This window comes from Coturnix japonica, chromosome 26 (genome assembly GCF_001577835.2).
Source record: "Coturnix japonica isolate 7356 chromosome 26, Coturnix japonica 2.1, whole genome shotgun sequence".
Lineage (NCBI taxonomy): Eukaryota > Metazoa > Chordata > Aves > Galliformes > Phasianidae > Coturnix > Coturnix japonica.
The window spans coordinates 4786061-4805863 of record NC_029541.1 but is presented as its reverse complement, the minus strand read 5'-3'; the positions used below and the strand labels follow the sequence as shown (position 1 = coordinate 4805863).

At 46.9% G+C, this 19803-nt stretch overlaps 2 protein-coding genes across 2 annotated transcripts in view; both read left to right on the top strand.

Annotated features, from left to right (window-relative positions):
• The first annotated feature begins 13138 nt into the window (after positions 1 to 13138).
• Positions 13139 to 19803, top strand: part of LOC107324931 (acidic mammalian chitinase-like) — an 8994-nt gene continuing 2329 nt past the window's right edge. Inside the window, 11 exon segments of the mRNA XM_015885393.2 lie at positions 13139 to 13272; positions 13410 to 13439; positions 13550 to 13751; positions 14085 to 14141; positions 14246 to 14274; positions 14277 to 14410; positions 14491 to 14612; positions 14781 to 14889; positions 15017 to 15209; positions 15399 to 15532; positions 15636 to 15777. Coding sequence (XP_015740879.1) covers positions 13248 to 13272; positions 13410 to 13439; positions 13550 to 13751; positions 14085 to 14141; positions 14246 to 14274; positions 14277 to 14410; positions 14491 to 14612; positions 14781 to 14889; positions 15017 to 15209; positions 15399 to 15532; positions 15636 to 15777 — 1177 coding nt within the window. The 5' untranslated portion in view covers positions 13139 to 13247.
• Positions 18208 to 19691, top strand: LOC107324930 (acidic mammalian chitinase-like). The gene is made up of 3 exons (XM_015885392.2): positions 18208 to 18327; positions 18810 to 18839; positions 19381 to 19691. Exons 1-3 carry the CDS (start codon positions 18303 to 18305, stop codon positions 19674 to 19676), a joined length of 351 nt encoding a protein of 116 aa, XP_015740878.1. The 5' UTR covers positions 18208 to 18302; the 3' UTR covers positions 19677 to 19691.

Sequence of the window (19803 nt, the reverse complement as noted above, 5' to 3'; positions counted from 1 at the left end):
TTAAGTCAGCAATACACATGAAAGAGCACATGGGTCCATGTGAAACCCAACACAGGGCACAGTGCAGGGCAGGGTCTTTGTACTGGAGCAGCAGCTGGGGCCCCCGGAAGAGACTGCACAAACACATGGAGCAAGCCTGTCTACACAGAGCTTGATTACTTTAAACACACCTGGACTGTCAGCCAGCAAACACACTCAGAGCGCGTGGGTACAGTCATAAGCAGCATGAAATTAGGAAGTAAACAAAGCCATCCTGGTAGAAGACACCTTTATACAAATGTATCAGGAAAAGCCAAAACAAAAACAAACTTTTCTTCCTTAGTAAAATGCAGGAGAGCTGAGCTGTGCTTGCAGCCTGACTGCACAAAGTGGGAAAAGGGGCTGTTCTCCCATCCAACAGAAGGAGCCCATTAAGAAGTACAGGGATGGCATCACCCAGAACTGAGTCAGTAGAAGAGGCGCTGTGTGCTCTGCTCTGCCAAGAACAGCACTCATAGCAAAGTGTGGGTTTGTTCACCATCAGGGCTCACAGTGTTCCTTAAGTGCAGCTGAAGCTCTGCCCTTGGCAAGCAGGTTCCCCTGGTCCCCCCTGCTCCACAAGTGGGTGCAGTCAGCAGTGGCACCATTCTCCAAATTCAGATCCTCCATTTGTTCTTAATCACCGTGTTAATACAGGCTCCCCTCGCTCTGCTCAGGGCCTTTGTCTTCCGTGCTCATATGGTCTGATACCAGCCCAGGCCCTGCAATCAGATTGTCTTCATTAAGCCCTTCCAATAAGAGATTTCCTGTGGAGCTGAAGGATCCCTAAGCGGGTTATGCACCCATAACTTCTGGCCTTGTTACAATAAGACTGCAGTCTTAAAGACAGGGCATAGACTTAATACACACTTCCAAATTGCTTTGAGGAGTTACAGAGTAAACAAACAATTAGAAGATAAAATTCATTTGAAAAAGAGAAGTAAGAGCTGTTTCAATGTCAGTCTGGCTAGATTTGTTTCTGCCCTGTGTCGTGCTGGAAATGGCTGAGAGCATTTTGATTTCAATTTAAAATAAAACTAACAAAATCAAACAAAACCACCAATAAACCTCTCCAAAGTGATTGGCCGGACTAGATTTGTAACTGGTTTGATGGGAGTTAAACATCTGATAGGCTTTCAAACACTCTGGCCCTGTTTATCCAAATGAGGTTCAGAACCAGTTGAGCTGGAAAATTTACAATAAAAGGGTAATATTTGGCTTTCAGTGAAGGGTTGATATTCAGCATGGACAGAACGAGCTGCTCACAGGACTCGGGCTTTTCCAGAGTCAGCAACTCCAGTGTTTTCTGTACACCTAAAAGACAACTGTTCCCACGCTGTGCTTTCACCTGCTGGGTTTGGAGGGGCACCCATGTACCACATTGGGCTGAAGTTCATAAGGCGTTAGACACAAAACCCAGCTTCTGAATATCAGCAGAGTCAGCTGCCAGTCAGACAGCCGTGGTGTGAATCCACAGCCCCTGTTATCAGCAGTGAAATAGTTACACACAGGATTCACATCCAAATCTGCCTGATTAGACATGTCCCACGGATTGCTAAATTAGCTGTCGCTTCTCCCAGTTGGGCCCCTCCCAACTACCCCAGGATTTGAGAAAGACTGTAAGGTTATCGGTGTGGATACAGGAAGGCTTTCCTTACATTAAAAACAAAAACAAAGTTTCAGAAGCAGTTCTGAGCTGTAGAGACAATCGATGTAGCAGCCTGCTTCCAATCTCATTAGCTGGCTCTACCGGAGATGGCACAGACATCACGATGGTGCTGCCACCAGCTCCCTGGTTGCTAGCAGGGGTTCAGCATGATCAGCTGGAATCTAAGGAGAAAATGCCCAGGGGTAAGCAGTGTGTTTAATCATAGCTGTAATTGGTAACCTGGGTCTGACCCCAGAAACAGGCCTAGCAGGCAGGGTAAACAATAAAGCAAGAGTCTTAAGCCCAACCTACACTTAGAGCTAATAAGTCCTTTCAAAACACACAGTTGTGAAATGTGGCTGTGACTGAACCGTGTGAAATGCAGTTGTGAGCAGGGAAGGAGCTGGGCAGAAAACAAAGACTTTTTAACCTGTTAGCTACTGAGATTAGCCCTCATTCTGCAGCACATATGGATTCCTGGCAGTGTGAACCAGAGCCTGAACATGTGCTAGCCTGGCCAAGCTCTCGGGAGCTCAGCATCCTGCACACCTCCATGGCCTAGGCTTCACTGAGCACCTTGCACCTTGCTGAATGCCTGCTAGCAGCTCAGTCCTTTCTTGTCCCTATTTGTGCTGCCCATCACCTGGCTCCCTTCCACAGTGCATGTGCAGATGCAGCACTGGATGGATGAATGGAAATACTTTGGGCTGTTCCATGGGGCAGTTCCATCTGCAGGCTATCAGGATGCTAAATATTCCCCTCTGCCTCATCCACGGAGGGTATGGAGCGAGGGCTGGATGTTCTCCAGCACTTTGGGAGCACAGCCCAGGGCTCCAGCAGCCACCTGCCGTGTCCCCAGGAGGTGCCTTTCACCCAACAACCTCCCTCTGAGCCACTTTCCTTATAGCAGGCCATATTTCCTCATGGAAAACAGCCTATCTGGCCCACAGTAAATGTCACATCTGTTCAGAAGTATTTTTGGAAGCAAACATTGCTGTACTCAAGGGAGCCACAAGCAAAGTAATTGCTTTCTCTTCTAATTTCTTAGGACTTCAGGCCTGGTTTCCAATGGTGCTGAGCACTCGCTGGCTCCAGGTGTCCTCAGCACAGTCTGGGGGATTCTCTTCAACCTTCCCAGCTTATTGCTGAACCCCTGTTGACAAGCATCTTCTGGAACACAGTTGCTCAAAGCAAAGTGTTATCAGCTGGAGAAGCAGCTTCAGACAATAGTTCCTCCTGAAGCTGCTCTGTTGGGGAAGGTGTGTAGGTGACCTCGTGCTGATTCCGTAGCTGTTTCCTGTTCTTTGCGCTTGGTTATTCTTTCTTTCCACATCCTCTGTGTAGGATCCATTCTACACCTACATCTGTTCTGGTTGAACAAAGCTTGAGAGGGTAAAAAAGGGGACTTTGGCATATCCATAGAAAATCACCAGCTGTAAAGCCTGGAATGGGCTTGTTGGATCATGAGAGCACAGAGCAAGTCCAGAGCCCTGGATCGTGCTTTGAAACAGAGAAATGATCAGTGATTCTGTGGCAGATGCACGTCCTGCTCCACCCCTCTGCCCCCAGCAGCCCTTGACATCTCCCCGCAGCCCCCGCCTGCAGCACAGAGATGTAAACACAGCTGTGTGTGGATGCAAAGTGCGCCTTGGCCGATCTCTGCTATTGCAGCATCCCGGGGTGTGGCTGCTCTAGAAAGTCCCAAGGCACAGACAGCTCCAGTCAAAACATGATTTCCCTCCCCATAGCTGGGGATAGGTAAACACAGAGCAACTGATGGTGAACCCACCGACACCATGGGACAGGGAACCAAATCTTCCCCAGCGCCACAAAGACACATGGACAACCACATGAGGATCTCACTGTGTATGAAGGCAGGAAACTGAGCCTGCAGGGTGCTGGGTTTTGTTCCAAGCTGCAGAGCAGGGGTGTGACATGGGACCCATCCTCAGCAATGATACAGCACAACAGGGGTCCTCTGCTCCCCCCTCCACCTTCCTAAGCAATCCTCCCCCATGGGGCCTATTACACATCGTTCCTTTGAGGGGGGGCTGCAGGCTATATGTAGTGCATTCACACTTTGCTGCAATGCAGCCGGGCTACGAAAATGGATTTTTTTTTTCTTTTCTTCGAAATTCAAAGTTAAGAAACAGCTTCTGGCTGAAAACCACCAGACAGGATTTTTTTCAGCAGTGAGAATGCAGCTCATCTGCCAAACTCCAGCTCAGCCATGGAGCAATGCTGCGATGGAGCTGCCAGAGCAGCACATTGCCGAAATCTGCATTTATTGCTTATAATAATGCAGGATAACGTGTCTTGCAGTACCATAGCAACCCCAATCATCAGCAACAAAATAAGGGCAAGAGCACCAAAGGCCCTGTTGCTGTAGCAGCCATAAGTGGACGTACTGACCCTGTTCAAAGACACCTGACATCTTGGCACTGAGTGGGGAGTCTGCTGGGCTTGAAGGTGGGGTCCTGGGAGCCCAGGGACAGCAGCTGATTTACCCACTGTCACTTTTGTCTTCGAGCTAGCGAGAGCAGCAGCGTGAAGATGGTCTGGGCTCCAGCGTGGGAGAGAAGGGACACTGGGAGAAGGTCCTTGGGGTTCTTCTCAGGCTACACCCACAAATATGAAAGAAGCCAGAGCTTCTCAGAGCCCAGCAAAACTCCCAACCCCTGCAAACATCAATTAGTGCGCAAAAGCAGCCCAGATAAAGTGGGGCAACACCCTGCAAGAGTTTAGATCTGGGTGGTACCCTTTCCCAAAAGGCAGCCTGATCCTCACTAGGTACCTCCTGAAAAGCAGGTGGACTCTGCAGGACTGCTCTGGGCTGTTCCCAAGGATTCCTGTGCCTCCCTATCAAAGCCAGTTCATTGATTTTTGGTGAGTGCTGCACCTGAGCAGGGGGAGGGTGCATGGAGTGTACCATAAGCATCCACCCCTTCACAGAAGCAGCACATAAGCTCTCTCTTCATATTTCTGCATATCAGCAGCAACCAAGGCTTTAGCGCAGTCTCTAGGGGCATTTTTTCCCCCTCACTTGTATTTGAAGGCATTAGAGCAGACATGATTTTATCAGTGTAAATTTGAGGACAGGAGGTGGGGTCTGGATTCCTGAGCCATTTTCAGGTCGGACCTTGGTGCCCAGCCAAGGCCCTGCCCTGTTGCTCAATTTCTGCTCAGGACTTTGGTCTCGCTTTATGAAAACTCAGGAGCTTCACCGACCTGGCCCAGGTTTCAGTGCTGCCTGTGTTGACCAGTGTTCCCAGAGCTCCTTGAAGTGATTGACCTCCACATGCATTACACCATAATTAATGCTTTTGGGTGCCCAGTTATACCCCAGCCCTGCTCCACCCCACCTGTAATGGCAGGGATGGTCCTACTCCCACCCCAGCCAGCTATGTTCCCATCTCCCACTGGAAGGTCAGTGAAGCTGTCGGGGATGTTGCAGCACTTCTGGAATTTGAATGGGCACCAAAATTAAACAGGGTGGCTATGCCAAGAGTGACAACTGGAAATCCAATGCATGGGCACTGCCCCATGAAGTAGCAGAGGAAAAAGCCATGCAAGGGAAATGGTGATGGGATCTGCCACAGTGCCTGGGTGGCTGGAGAGTGGTGTAGTGGTATCACAGAGAGAATTCAGATCATTAGTTGTAAGAAAAGCAACAAGCAGCCTCCTTGCTGGCACACCTCCCCTGCTGGGCACAGCGATCTCATGGAACACCTTCCTTCGGAACAGCACTCTCCAATGAGGTTCAGTCCGCAGGACTTTGCTGCCACATTCCTTAGGAAACAAAAGAAAGTTTGGAAAAACAATAAACCATTTCTCCTCCCTGCACTGAGCCTTGGCTGAGGCCATGCTGAGTGAATTATACATGGAGCTCTGTCAGGGAGCCTCCCTCCAAGCTGGGAACATGCAATCCAATCTGCCCACAGCCAAGACATCAGCGCAGACCAGGGCTGGGGGATGGGAGACGCTGCTGCCTCCCTTACAGACTGTTTGCTGAGCTCCTCAATTCAGAAACCCACCCTGCCTTCTTGGGGTCACCTTGTAGTTTTCCAGTAGCAACAAGCCTTATGAACACATGAAGCACAGAACTGTTGTGTTATGATCCCAACCATTTCAGATTTCCCTCATACACACACCCTTGAGATCTGCAGAGGCTGAAGAATAAACAGACCTTAAAAGGGGCTGAAATTACTGCTTTCCACTCCCTTGTTCTCAAGGGTGCTCTTCAGCAAAGCAGCTTTTGCAGAGACCAGGCAACCAAAGGTCCTCTTTACAATACAAAGCAGCTAATAATAACCCACACACCCTTCACCCTGCCTGCTCCAGAACCCAGGAGAGCCCCCGCTCAGCAAACGTACGTGTTTTCCTGCCATAAGTGGTTGTTTTCCCTTTCTAGCAAGGCCGCATTGTGCTCAAACTGTTCTGTTTCACCATCATAAATTTCAGCTCAAAATTGCCAGTGCAGATCTTATCACAAGACTCCTCATGTTTGGAAGCTTTTCTTCTCCTCTTACAAGGGCTGAGCTTTTAATTTAAACAAAAGGTTTGTTGCTAAGAAGAAATCTGAAAACATGAACTGCCTCAAGTTAAGGTCGGAAACACAGGTGTCAGCTAAAGCAATCAGAGAAAATGTTCTCAAAAGAACAGGGAGCCTCGTGGTATTTGCAGCAGAATCAATGTGTCCTTTCACTGCGAACAAAACACGTCAAGGAAGCGTGTTCACATTAGCACCATTTTATTGGGAACATTTCTCAGAACCAGGATGGAATTTCCCATGAAAAACAGAGGAGGACAATGAGTAAATGAGCCTCTGCCCAGAGCAACCCACACTGCACCTGCAGATAGAATGCTCCAAGTCAAGGCTGCCTTCTGGCAGGTCACATCTGAATCTGGGTCACTCACTTCTTGGGTGTCAGTTTCAGGCTGCGTCAGAATAGAGACAAGACACAGAACTCCTCTTTTTTATTGAAAGACAGAAGTTAAAAAGAAGCACTTCTCCAGCCAGCTTTTCCCAGCAGGAGCACAACAATAAAGTCCACTTCAAAGATGTCACCTAAGACACACCTAAGGTGAATGCTTTAGAGACATGTGAGCAGGTAAATCATTTGAAGGGCCACTTTGGGCCCTATAACTGCCCCTGGGTATGCTAAAAATTGACCACAATTACTCTGTGGGGTGCTTACCTTACATAATCGTCTTAATTACAGGGGTCTGCCTAATTACACTTTATGCAGCTTTAACTATGCGAAGGCATCACGCGTGGGATAGAAGAGATCCTGACCAAGTCTTGACCGACATGAGAAAAACAGAAGTGCTGCTGGACCCACTGCGCCTCTTGCCCTGTGACCCTGCTGAGCAGGTTTCTCCCACAACCCCGATAAGATTAGGAACCTGGGTGTAACCCTGGCTTATGGCAACACACATTAAAGCAGGCAGAACCCTGGGTTGGGCTGGGGGCTGGGGGGTGGGAAGGGGCTTTCCAGCTGAGCAGCCGATCCCACAATGGCAGCACTGTAATTGTCCTTCATTCCAGGCTGTTTATGCAAGGGCAGAAAGCTGCTCTCAGATTAACTGTCTCCTCCTCGTAGCTCTGTAACCTTGGTAGCCTCATTTATTATTATATTTTTTAACTACGCCACACGTCGGCACAGAGCAGAGCTGTCTTATTGCACAGGCGCCCACATGAAAGGAACTTTGTAGCGTGCAGCCATGTCAGAGCTTCAGGGAAGGCAGAGCAGCAAAGCCTTGCCAGGCGGGTAGGACGGGTGTGCTGGAGAAAGGTGCCTTGCTATGGATTGTGCATCTAACTTGGGGTTTTCCCAAAGCTGAGAAGCAGTCAGGTGAGGATCTGACCTAAGTCTGTCTTAGAGAATTGTTGTTAATGCCCAAGTTGCCAAATGTGTGTGCGTACATCTAACCCACTATGAATAAAACACCACTCCAAACATGATCTCAGGCTGTTTTGTTCCCCTTCTTTGGGCACCTGGAAGCCCCCAGACTGAGGCTGAACGTTCACTTCAACCACGCTGGTCCTTCCCACAATACACCTCCTTTTTGAATCCCCCAAACTGCCCCAGTTCAGGTGCTGCCTCGGGACATGAAACTGCTGAATTCTGTGGAAGGGGAATAATTGTTTCCATTTCATAAAGCAGCTCCATCAGAAAAGCGAGGATGAGGGAGTGCCATCAGAGAGGAAGATCTAAATATAACACTGGAAAAGCATTCCACTCCAATTAATTATCAGCACTAAAATAACATTTTTAAAAGAGAAAGGAAAATATTGTGCTGAGCTGAGAAAAAGAGGGAGGTCTGCCAGGCCAGGCGTGTGTTTATCCTGGACATTGTTTAAGCTCTTAGTGCTAAATTACTGACAGAGCCCAGCTGTTCCTCAATCTCAGCCCTCCCCTCTGCTCAGGCCAATAGATTTTGCTCTAATCTGCACCCAAAAAAGGACTGTATTTCCCTTCCCGGCCGTGCCTGACGTGGCCTGGCCTGCACACGTCAGCAGGATCAGCTCCCCAGCAGGAAGCTGGCGAGAGCTTCTCGAAAACATGTGACGTAGGAGACAGCCACGCAGCACCTCCGCACCGAGGGCAGCACAGAGTGGGAGCAGAGCCACGCTTCCAAAGAAGGAGAGCCTGCATGGCCCTTCCTTGGTAACAAAAGCTCCGTAACAGCCTCCCAAACGTGCTGTGTTGCTGCCAGGAGCGTGCGGGCTTGCAGTGTTGCGGTGCTGGTAGATAGTACATGTTTGGCACAGGAAGAAAGGGCTGCCTGTGAGAAACATGTTCAGGGTGCCTGAAAGGGTGCTGCATTCTGGCTGTGAGTTGGGAAGGAAAGGAGAAGTGGCACAGATGTATCACTTTGGGCCTGCACAGCAGGGCTGCTGCATCCTGCATGGGACATGGGTGTGTTCACTTCCCTGGGGGAAAAACAAAGGGTCACAAATCAAAGGGAAACACCATCACACAACTGTCCCTGTGTCTGATCAATGACGAGAAATGACTGCTGTCCGATGGGAGTATTTTGAGACACGATTCCACCACATCCTCCTCCACCCCCTCAAAAAACAAAACAATAAAAAATAAATAATAACATCTGGCAGCTTTTCAAGCCTCCCTGTGCAGCACAGCTGCCCCAGGAGTGCCCAGGAAAAGGCAGGAGCACAACATGAAGCCCAGGACAGAGCTCTGCTCCAGCTTTCCCACGCCCTGCTGAACAGGCCAGCCCGCATGCGAGCACAGAGCAGAAGCGCATTCACACGCTAGAAACCTAATGCTTCCTTCCCTGCAGCATGTCCCTGAGTGAGGTAAATAATTGGCAGCTCCTTTGATGAATTTCACTTTTACTGCTTTCAAGTTCACCAGTCTCCTGTTTACCTGGGTTTTCTCTCATGTCTGCAATATTCAGAATCATTTACCGAATAATACACCAGACTGGTGTGAGCTGGGGCCAGGATCCTCCTGAAGCCATTAGCCAACAGAAAGCAGCGATCTGTCATGGGTGCCCATGGGCTCAGTCCCCATCTCATCACCGCCTCACAACACAAGAGATGGGAGAGCTCAAAGTTTTACCCTCCTGAGGCAGCTCTGAACTAACTTAGTGCTCATTCAGGCTGGTTTGTCTCACAACGAGGATCAGTACTTTTGTTTAAGGACCGATATCAGTTTACCAAAAGGAATCCACGACTTCTAGTTCTAAAACTTTCCATTTCAACTCTGCTCGGTGTGTGAACAGCCTTGTTTTCTCTTAATTCTGCTTCACAAGAAGCACTGGAGTCATAATAGACTACTTATCTTTGCATTTCACCAGGTGCAAGGACATTTTCCTCAGATTTCACATATATTGTTTTGGAAGTTGCCTAACAAGCAATGGAAATATGCCAGATCAGGGAAAAACAGCTAAAGGTCAGCCAAAAGTCTCAGTGACGAAGTTGACAGTGGAAAAGTGGGGATAAAATAGTACGCATGCGACCACTCTAAATGAGATCACGCATGCCTAGAGGAATATTAGCATATATTAATGAGTCCTTGAATAGGAACGCATATACATGGCAATGTCCTGCGCCCACGAGGGTTTATGGCGCTGCCCCGTGGCGCAGTGCGGCACAGCACCTCTGTTCTCCTGGCCGCACTGTGTTGGATGCACCCAGGATACTGTTGGCTTTCACAGCTCATAGGTTTTCTGCCTTTGTTGCTGGTGTTTTTCCTTGGCTGTGAGGGAGCAGAGGAGAGACTGCTGCCCTTTTTGTGGCCTCCCGTACTCTTCATTCCTAAAAGCAAATATCTGCCAATCCAGCCCCTATATTTTGAGGTTTCTGAAAAGGCTGTGAATGCTTTGCCTTCATTACAACAAAAATAAAACAAAAAGTGGGATGCTGGTCAGCCCCTCAGTTTTCATAGAATCAGAGATTCGTGAATGTTTTCATGAATGTTTACAGGCAAAACCTCACCCTCTGTTGGCATTAGTTCAGGAAACATATATTGGCTAAAGCTGTTCTCTTTGCTGCCCCAGAGACTGAAACCTTGAATGGGAAAAAGGACAAAGTCACTCAGTGAGATAAACCCCATCCTGGCAGTATTTTGAAACAAAACTGTTCTTTCAAAACAAGGACAGTATCTGATGAAGTGCAGGGACACAGATAATGTCTCTGTCTAGAATTAAGGAGACATTTCGCCCCCTTCAAGAAAGCTGAATAAAGGGGTCAGACTGACTTCCAAACTGTTTTAAGCCTTTAGGTTAAAGGGCAGTTCGAGCTGCTGCTTAAGTAGGGAATGTTTTATTTAAAGGCTATTTGGTTGCTAGAATTTCTAGGGCCCGAAGTGCTATTGAATTATTTTAAAAGCCTTTATCATGCTAATGTCGCAAAAACACTCATGAATCTGAGAGGAGCAAACACCCTTTTGCTGGTGCCTGATGGCCCACATACCCTGCGCTGGGACATTGAGACGTTTTTCTCCTTCAGTTGCATGATGGCAGTTGGAGGATGGGGATCAGCTCCCCCCGCACACCCACAGCGCCAGTCAGCTCGGGTTGTCTCAGCAACTGTTGCTTCAATGCTCTGTTGTTATGTCCTGTAAATGTTTAATGGCAAGCTTATCTCTCTTACCTATACAGATGGCTCAGGTTATTGAGCTTGCGAGCAAGGATTAATTGGAAATGGGCAGATGTCGTCTACCAGAAAAAGAGCTTAGTAAGTAATTAGATGGGATGCTGCTGTGGGGGCAAAGCCTTCTGTGAAGGGTTCAGAGCAAAACAAGTGCAAAAGGAACTTCCTGGGAAAAAACCAGAATAGCTAAAACAAAGCATTCTTCATGTGATATGTCCATAGCTAAAATAACATCCGTGTGCATATTCATTCATGCACATACCCTTTTGCAGTGTGTTTTGCTCACCTGCACACACCTACATCTGAGCACAGATATTTATACGCAAACTAGCAGCTTGTGAGTCTGTATCACATGCACTTACACCCACTGCTCACAGCCTGCTCCTACTGGCTGACAGAACACAAAACTGATCTTGGGACTCATGTTTAGAGACAGAGATAGGCAGCAGGATCCAGCTCTGCATGTAGACAACACCCTGTTATTCACTGGGGTTAACCACCACCACAGGGAGCTGGTGAACTCAGTCCTGACCACCTGGGAACATCAGGCAGATGCTCACAGTGCAGAGTCAACATTTATTTAAGGAACAGGATTGGCAAAAATGAAGCTTGAGTGTTTCCTAACATCAGAGAAGCTAAGGGTGTGTTAAGAGTGCCTAATTATAGCTGTTTGGTGTCAACAGACAGAAAGGAAAGATAAAAGCTGTAATATAAGGAGAAAATATATAATGCCCGATTGCAATATAAATGGACTCCTCAAGGTCCTAATAAAACATACACAGGGACAAAAGGTGGATAAACTATGACTCTGTGTAGAAGTAGCTGGGGAAATGGCTGCAGCATTTTGTAATCAGACTGAGTCAGGGTTATATTTCTGGGAACGTACATGCAGAAGGGAGGAATTTCCCCTGCAGTGCCAGGGAATGGTTGGCATCTGCCCATAGCCCTACTCCATCTTAATCCCATTAGAGTCCAAAGTGATTAGACTCTATCTAAAGCAGAAACCAAAGCAAGAAAGGAGATCAGGTATCTCCAAACGCCTCTTGGACTGGGTATTGGACGTAACACAACTCATTGGAGTAATCAGTGATGCACTGATATCCCTATCTTAGATTATAGACCACATTAAGCAAGGAGACTTTTGCCAAGATAGCAAGGTAAAAGCTAAGACCTTCTAAGAAATAAAAACAGCGCCGAGTTAAGCTGCCCTAATCATAGAACTAAATCTCCCTCACTTTCAGCAAAGTGAAAACAAGGCGTTACTTCTTATTTTAAGCACTTTTGCACACACTGGTTGTTGATTTTTGTTCTGCCACTCCCAAAACTTTGATATTTGACATGGCACAGCAGAGGCAGGGCCAAGGTATAGGTCATTGACATGCACTGGCATCAGGAAGCACATTCCTCTTTATAGGCTCCAGAGCTGAATTCCAAGTGGACCAACCCCTGGGTAGGAATCTGAAGCTACTTACTGTGTCTGGGAAGGAGATGACTTTGTTTAGATGTAGTTTTCTAGGAAGAAGTAGATAAAATTGCTCTGATCTTCATGATAGAATGCTTATCAAGTATATAAAGCTGTGAGCAAAAACAGGCAGTTCTTTGGAGAACCTGCTGAACTGCTGTAATGAATGCTGTAACATTTATCACTGAAATGAATGATCCAGTGTGACTGCTTTGTTTTATGTCATGGCACTGTGAAAACCAGGGCTTGCTCCACAGCAAAAAAGTTCCTATATACCTGGGAAGAGCAAGCAACATTGACACCTACTGTTGGACAGATTAATTGCTGATGGTACCAAGGCTCTAACTTGCCAAGATTCCTGTAAACCAGGAGAGGACAATCTCTATACTTAAAACTACATGCTGACTCCAGAGACAGGAACTTAATGGCAGTTGAAGAGAAAAAAGGCTGGATACAGAACTTAGCAGTGACTGTTTACTCACATGGTGATCTAAAGTCCTCTACGACAAAGGTAAAGTCATATGAATATGTCCTGAATAACGCACTGTCCCTGGGCATTTTAAGTGTGTGGCCTCCAAGAAATAATGTTTCTCCTGAAAGGAAATTATCCCAGCAAGGCACCATCAAACATTCACTTTTCAGGCCAGCCGCACACTCACCATTGAAGGTGCTCCTGAGTCCTCCAAGCCCAACCCAGTTTTGTCTCACTGACCCCCAGCCAAGGAGACCAAACCCTTGTAAAGCACCTTGGTTTGGTAGCACCTGCCACCTCTGGGCAGACACAATGTCAGTACGAGGTTGAACAGACATCCACTGCGTAATCACTGATATCGACACAAAGTCTGTCGTGGTAAAGAAAATTTCTAAGAAAGGCAATCTAATCTTATGTAATGTCCAATAATGTTTCAGCATCTTTGTTGACACAAGACTTGCAAGAAGTGAGAGGAGCATATAAAAGAGAGAAACGGTCTGCACCAGGCTAGTTTGGGTCAAAGATGGCCAAGCTCATTTTGCTTACCGGTAAGTCCTGCTTCAAAACTCTGCCCTTATGAGCACCATGGCTCTCTCATGCTTACACTGGGGTCAGTCCCTGCAGTAGAGCTTTGAGTTTGCAAATACAAATACTAATCCCTTATGTTTTCTTCACTTCTAAACAGGTCTGGCCCTCCTGCTGAACGCCCAAATAGGTACGTGCTTCCCACCACAAAACAACTCACTAAACACTTTGAGCATGGGCACACACATTCAAGGCAGGCATGCAGCACATCAGAACTACAACATCTCTAATTCTCTGCAGGCTCTGCCTATGTGCTGTCATGCTATTTCACCAACTGGGCTCAGTACAGGCCTGGCTCAGGGCGCTTTACAGTCGACAACATCGACCCATGCCTCTGTGACCATCTGATCTATGCCTTCGCTGGGATGTCCAACAATGAGATCACAACCATTGAGTGGAATGATGAGACCCTCTACAAATCCTTCAATGGGCTGAAAAATCAGTACGTACTGAGAGCATCAGGCAACATTTGTACACTTGTTCAGGACCTGCCCATTACAGAGCATCCATACCCTGCATGAGTGGTGGGGGTGCTGAGGAGAATGGGAGACAGTGATGGCAGCAAAGGCTGGCCAGGCTGCCAGCATTGATTCTCTGGGGAGGAGGAACATCAGGCACTGTGCTCCTGACATTCTCCTTGGGCTTCAATCCACATCACAGCTACAAATGCAGCTGCAACAGCCACTTTCCAGAAAAGCAAGAGCACTGTGCTTCATAAACAGCAATACTAAGACAATATTTGGACTGAAACGTGTTTCTGTTCCTCCCTTTGCAGGAATGGAAACCTCAAGACCCTCCTGGCAATTGGAGGATGGAATTTTGGGACAGCCAAGTAAGTTCAAACCACCCATTTCCCATAACAACACACTGGAAAGGGAGGTGAAGGGGAAAGAGGCACCAACCAAGCCCCAATTCTGCCCTTCTCTTCTTCCCTAGGTTCTCCACAATGGTTTCCACTCCTGAGAACGTCAGACCTTCATCAACTCTGTCATCAAATTCCTGCGCCAGTACCAGTTTGATGGGCTGGACATTGACTGGGAATACCCTGGAACAAGGGGCAGCCCTGCTCAGGACAAAGGTCTCTTCACTGTCCTTGTTCAGGTAGGACACAACAAAAGGCTTTGAACAAACCCTCCATGGGGTCAGAGGCTCACACTGAGCTGTTTGTTGGTATCCTGCAGGAAATGCTGGCTGCCTTTGAGCAGGAAGCCAGCAGGTGAACAGCCCGTCTCATGATCACTGCTGCTGTTGCTGCAGGACTTTCCAACATTCAGGCTGGCTACCAGATTGCTGAGCTTGGAAAGTGAGTAGCAAACTCTCTGGCACGCTTCCTAGAACTTCCTTCAAGAGATTTCTCCAGCACTCTTCCTGGTGGAGGGTTTGTTGTGGGGGTAAATGGCCGGATCTGCAGTAACAGTTGGGTCCAGGTGACTGACTGGCCAGAGTGCAGACACAGGAACCTTTCTCACAGGTACCTGGACTACTTCCATGTGATGACTTATGATTTCCATGGCTCTTGGGATGGACAAACTGGGGAGAACAGCCCTCTGTACAGTGGCAATAATGCCTACCTCAGTGTTGTAAGTACAATATGAGAGTCTGTCTCAGAGACTACCATAGTTGCTCAGCCAGTGAGAAATTAAGAATTCATCCTTCAGCCGACAAACTGCAACACAGAATGAACTAAGATCTGTTTTGTTTCTTTAGGATTATGCCATGAACTATTGGAAGAGCAATGGTGCTCCAGCTGAGAAACTCCTGGTTGGGTTCCCAACCTACGGACATAGCTTCATCCTCAAGGATCCTCATTCCATTACACTGCGTGCTTTGGGGCACCCGAAACATCCGCCACTGGGCCCAGCTGGGCCCTTAACCAATTGGAGCTGGCGTGTTTCTGGCTGTACTTTATCGTAGGTATGTGTGTTCGCCATTCACTGATATTTATGCTATAGCCAGGAACAGAAACACACTTCAAACTACTTCAAACTACCTAAAAAAGAATTTTATCCCACAGATTCATGGAATATTCCAGCCACCCATTTCTATGGGACAGTTACTAAGTTCCCTCTTCCTGCCCTTTCCTCCTTAGAACTCGTGGCATCATTTCCTGTTGACCTCTGGAGCTCTTACTTTCAGGCTTGGGATGCTCCCCAGGATGTGCCCTATGCCTACAAGAGCACTGAATGGGTTGGCTATGACAACATCAAGAGCTTCAACATCAAGGTACAGTTGTTGGGAAGCACAGCTGTACTAATGACAGCACAAAAGCCCTTCTGCAGTAGCACATCCTGGGACTAATGGTCATTTCTCTCCTGGCATTACACAGACTGACTGGCTGAAGAAGAACAACTATGGTGGTGCTATGGTTTGGTCCCTTGATATGGATGACTTCACTGGCACTTTCTGTAAACAGGGCAAATATCCCCTGATTACCACCCTGAAGAACGCTCTTGGACAGCAAAGCAGCAGTGAGTAACCTCAATAGTATGCAGCTTGTTAAAATAATTTCAGCAACAAATAGTTGTGCTTGTAGCACCAGGAGACCATGAAAAGAGGGAAGTTAGGGATGCTTATTGTAAATATACATTCACAAAAGGCAAACAAAAAGGAAGAATTAATTAAGAGCAGCCCTGAGGTGAAGGATTTGTGGGTTATGACAGTGAATAGCTTGATGTGAGCCAAAAGTGTGTGCTTGCAGCTTGGATGGTGAAAGGACAAGGGGCAACAGTTTTTAAGCTAAGAAAATGGAGATTTAGATTAGATGTCAGAAGGAAATTCTTTACTCAGAGGGTGGTGAGGCATTGGAAAAGTTTGCCCAGAGAAGCTGTGGATGCCCTGTCCCTCAAGGAGCTCGAGTACAGGCTGGATGGGGTGCTGGGAATCTTGACTAATGGTAACCTGCCCACAGCAAGGAGCTGAGAACTAGACAGTCTTCAAGTTCCCTTAAACACAAGCCATTCTACCATTTCATGACTGCATGATTCTGTGATTCTCTGAAAATGTCTTTCCGATTTCCTTTCAGGCTGTCTGACCTATTAGCAACCCAGTCCTCAAGTACCTGCAGCTCCTAACACCAGGAGCAGAAGTGGAAATGGTTTTGTGAGCAAGTACTAGAGTAGTAATTCCAATGGGAGCAGATTTTGTGCTGATAAAGTGATCCAGACTTATTCAACAAGAGCAGCTTCTACCAATACTTGAAATACATCAAAAATTATTTGCTGAACTGCCAGGCAGAGCTCATGAATGAAACCAGCTGCTTCTGCTGCAACTGAGCATGAAGATATCAATTCTGTTACAGCAAACACATCCCCTTGATCTAATCCCATGGAAAAATAATGATAAATAAAGTGTTCTGCTAAAGCAAAAATGCATGCTGCTCTGACTCATCTTGCTCGTGATATTGGTTCTCTCTCAGTACTTACATCCATGCCTAGAGTAGGGCCCAAATACAGAAGTGGCACTTCAATAGTCCTAGACAGGCATATTACAGGACTTTCTTACTTTCCTACTGCGGCAGTCAGTCAGAGGGGAAAAAAACAACAGAAAGAGGGTACAGGGCAGATCATGCTGTGCCATAGGAGAGCACTCAGAGCAAGGTGGCACCAACAATCACGAGCCTGACTCTCCAGAAGCCCAGAGAGTGCAGCACTTCAGCTCCACACATCACATCAGCTCTCCCTGAGAGGCAGAACTGAAATGCTGCAGCAAGTCCCCACTGGGGGCCTTACATCCAAGGGCATGTCAGCCCTCATTGCACCTCAGCACTATTGGCTATCATTACAGCTGCCCCCAATAGACAGAAATGGAAAAAATTCCTCGAAACACATCCATCTCCTGAGATTATCAGCTGCTCTGGCTTTTTGTCCTTACCTTCATTAGAAATAAACCTATTTTTAGAAGCTCAAACCTGTATCAGGAGATCAGTGCTTATGCCTCTCTATCCAGATAAGGGTCAGGACAGGGTTATCCAAAAGATATGGTTCCAATTCACTGACCTTTACAGTTCTCCCCAGTTGAGCCTTCCACACTGACCTGTCTAATCTCAGTAGCAAGGGCAGGTAGAACAAAACACATCCAAAGCGCTGCCTTGGGTACACCAGAGTTAACAGGGATGACATGGAAAAGGTCTCCCTGGAATACAGCGCTCGTTAGAGAGTTGGCTGGCAGTCACCTGTTAGAAACATCTCCAAGTGGGTGTGAAGCTGTGCCAGTGCCATACCTGACCCTGGCAAACCACCTCAGCCATCCACCATTTCTCATCTCATTCCTCCATACCACATAGATGTGGATCTACAGCCTAATGAGCCTTTATGGCACTTCAGTAGTTTCAGAACAAGTACGTGACATGAGCTACACTGTGGGCATTTTCAAGGCTCCCATTCCAGCAAGTCTTAGCAACTACCTTGAAATTCACCTTCACATCATCTTCACATAAATAAAGCCATGACTCAGTGCAGAGCAAGTGGTATGTGCAGCAGAGAAGTCAGAACAAAAAAGTCACCTGGATCCCAACCAATCACTTGCCAACAGCAGTGAGCTCCTGAGTCTGCTGTAGGTCAAGCTCTGCTCAGTCTCACCTCTCTGACCCCCAGCCAAGGAGACCGAACCCTTGTAAAGCACCTTGATTTGGCAGCACCTGCCACCTCTGGGCAGACACAATGGCAACGCAAGGTTGAACACTTCAGACATCTAGTCCAGCGTAATCACCAATATTGACACAAAGTCTGTCACAGTAAAGAGAATTTCTAAGAAAAGTCACCTAATCTTGTTCTTCCACTGCTCAGGCAGAAACACAAAATGGCAGGGTGTGATAATACTGTTTTTTTTCCAAATAGAGTGTTACAGCCAATTGTATTTCTATTATTTTCCTTTGATGTTGATCTTTACCAGCTTGTGCAATGTTTGGGCATCTTTGTTGACGCAAGACTTGCATGAAAGGAGAAGAGCATATAAAAGTGAGAAATGGTCTGCACTAAATCAGTTCTGGTCCAAGATGGCCAAGCTCATTTTGCTTACAGGTAAGTCCTGCTTCTAAACTTACTTCTCTGCCTTTATGACAAACACTGCAGCTCTCTCACTTCAATACTGGGTGACAGAGGAGAGGTTCTATGGAATTCAAGATGTTGCATTTTCTGTTTAGTCAAAGGAAAATCACTTCCACATATTCAGGCTGTTTATATGCAGGAGTGCTTTGGTGTTTTCTTCTTCCTTATATATGCAATTTCTTTACTTAATTGATTTCTTTAACCAAAGAACCAAAACATAACTCTCTAAGGATGAGAACTGCCATGCTAACAGAGCTATTACTGTCCATATTTGCCTGTGAATGAATTGTGACCTCAGATTGAGCTTCTGTTGGGTTCATACTAACTGAAAAAGTTGGCACAGAGCAATTTTATTGTTTGTACAACAATGTACCTATCAAATGATCAAATGACTTCTTCTTCTTCCAGCACTGATGTTTATTTCAAAGACTAATACTTTACTTTGTTCTTCAAAGGTCTGGCCCTCCTGCTGAACGCCCAAATAGGTACGTGCTTCCCACCACAAAACAACTCGCTAAATGCTTTTGAGCATGGGCACACACAATCAAGGCAGGCATGGAGCACATTAGATATACCAACATCCTTCCTCCACCCAGGCACTTCACTGGAGATCTGTTTTAGGTCTGTTTTTCCTCAACAAAGGGAGAAAGACTCAGTTTGAGAAAGAGACACAGCAGCCACAACCACCCTGAATCATGAGTTTCAGGGTACAAACAAAGAAGGAAGAAGGAAATGCATCATTGACCTTAGGGAGGAAGTTCCCAGAAGGATTACCAGTCTTACATCACTTTCTTTGAAATCCTTACTCCCAAGCAAACATTGCCCAAACACTTCTGATCAGATTTCATTTATGTTGTAATTTAAAACCAGTGCAGCCCGGGGCAGTGTTGGCTGCACTGAGTGGCATGAAAGGTTGTTACAGGAGATCTCATGCAGCTCATTACCTGGTCAGCATAGATAACAGGCCATCAGCATCTTCCATTTACTCTCTTTTCCCCTGACTCCACCTCCTCAATTTCTCTGCAGGCTCTGCCTATGTGCTGTCATGTTATTTCACCAACTGGGCTCAGTACAGGCCTGGCCTGGGAAAATACATGCCAGACAACATCGACCCATGCCTCTGTGACCATCTGATCTATGCCTTCGCTGGGATGTCCAACAATGAGATCACAACTTATGAATGGAATGACGAGACCCTCTACAAATCTTTCAATGGGCTGAAAAATCAGTACGTACTGAGAGCATCAGGCATCATGTGTTTTCTCATTCAGGTCCTGCAAATTACTGTTCTGTACATGATGGCAGCTCAATCCACATGTTGATGTGGGCAAATAAAAAGGGGCAGACAATGATGGGCAGCAAAGGCTGGCCAGGCTGCCAGCATTGATTCTCTGGGGAGGAGGAACATCAGGCACTGTGCTCCTGACATTCTCCTTGGGCTTCAATCCA

Bases quoted from the DNA above. Each gene is read 5' to 3' on its own strand.
- LOC107324930 (XM_015885392.2), top strand. From the start codon at position 18,303: ATGGCCAAGCTCATTTTGCTTACAG. The intron at 18,328-18,809 runs GTAAGTCCTGCT...TGTTCTTCAAAG, and splicing joins CAAGCTCATTTTGCTTACAG to GTCTGGCCCTCCTGCTGAAC. The intron at 18,840-19,380 runs GTACGTGCTTCC...ATTTCTCTGCAG, and splicing joins CCTGCTGAACGCCCAAATAG to GCTCTGCCTATGTGCTGTCA.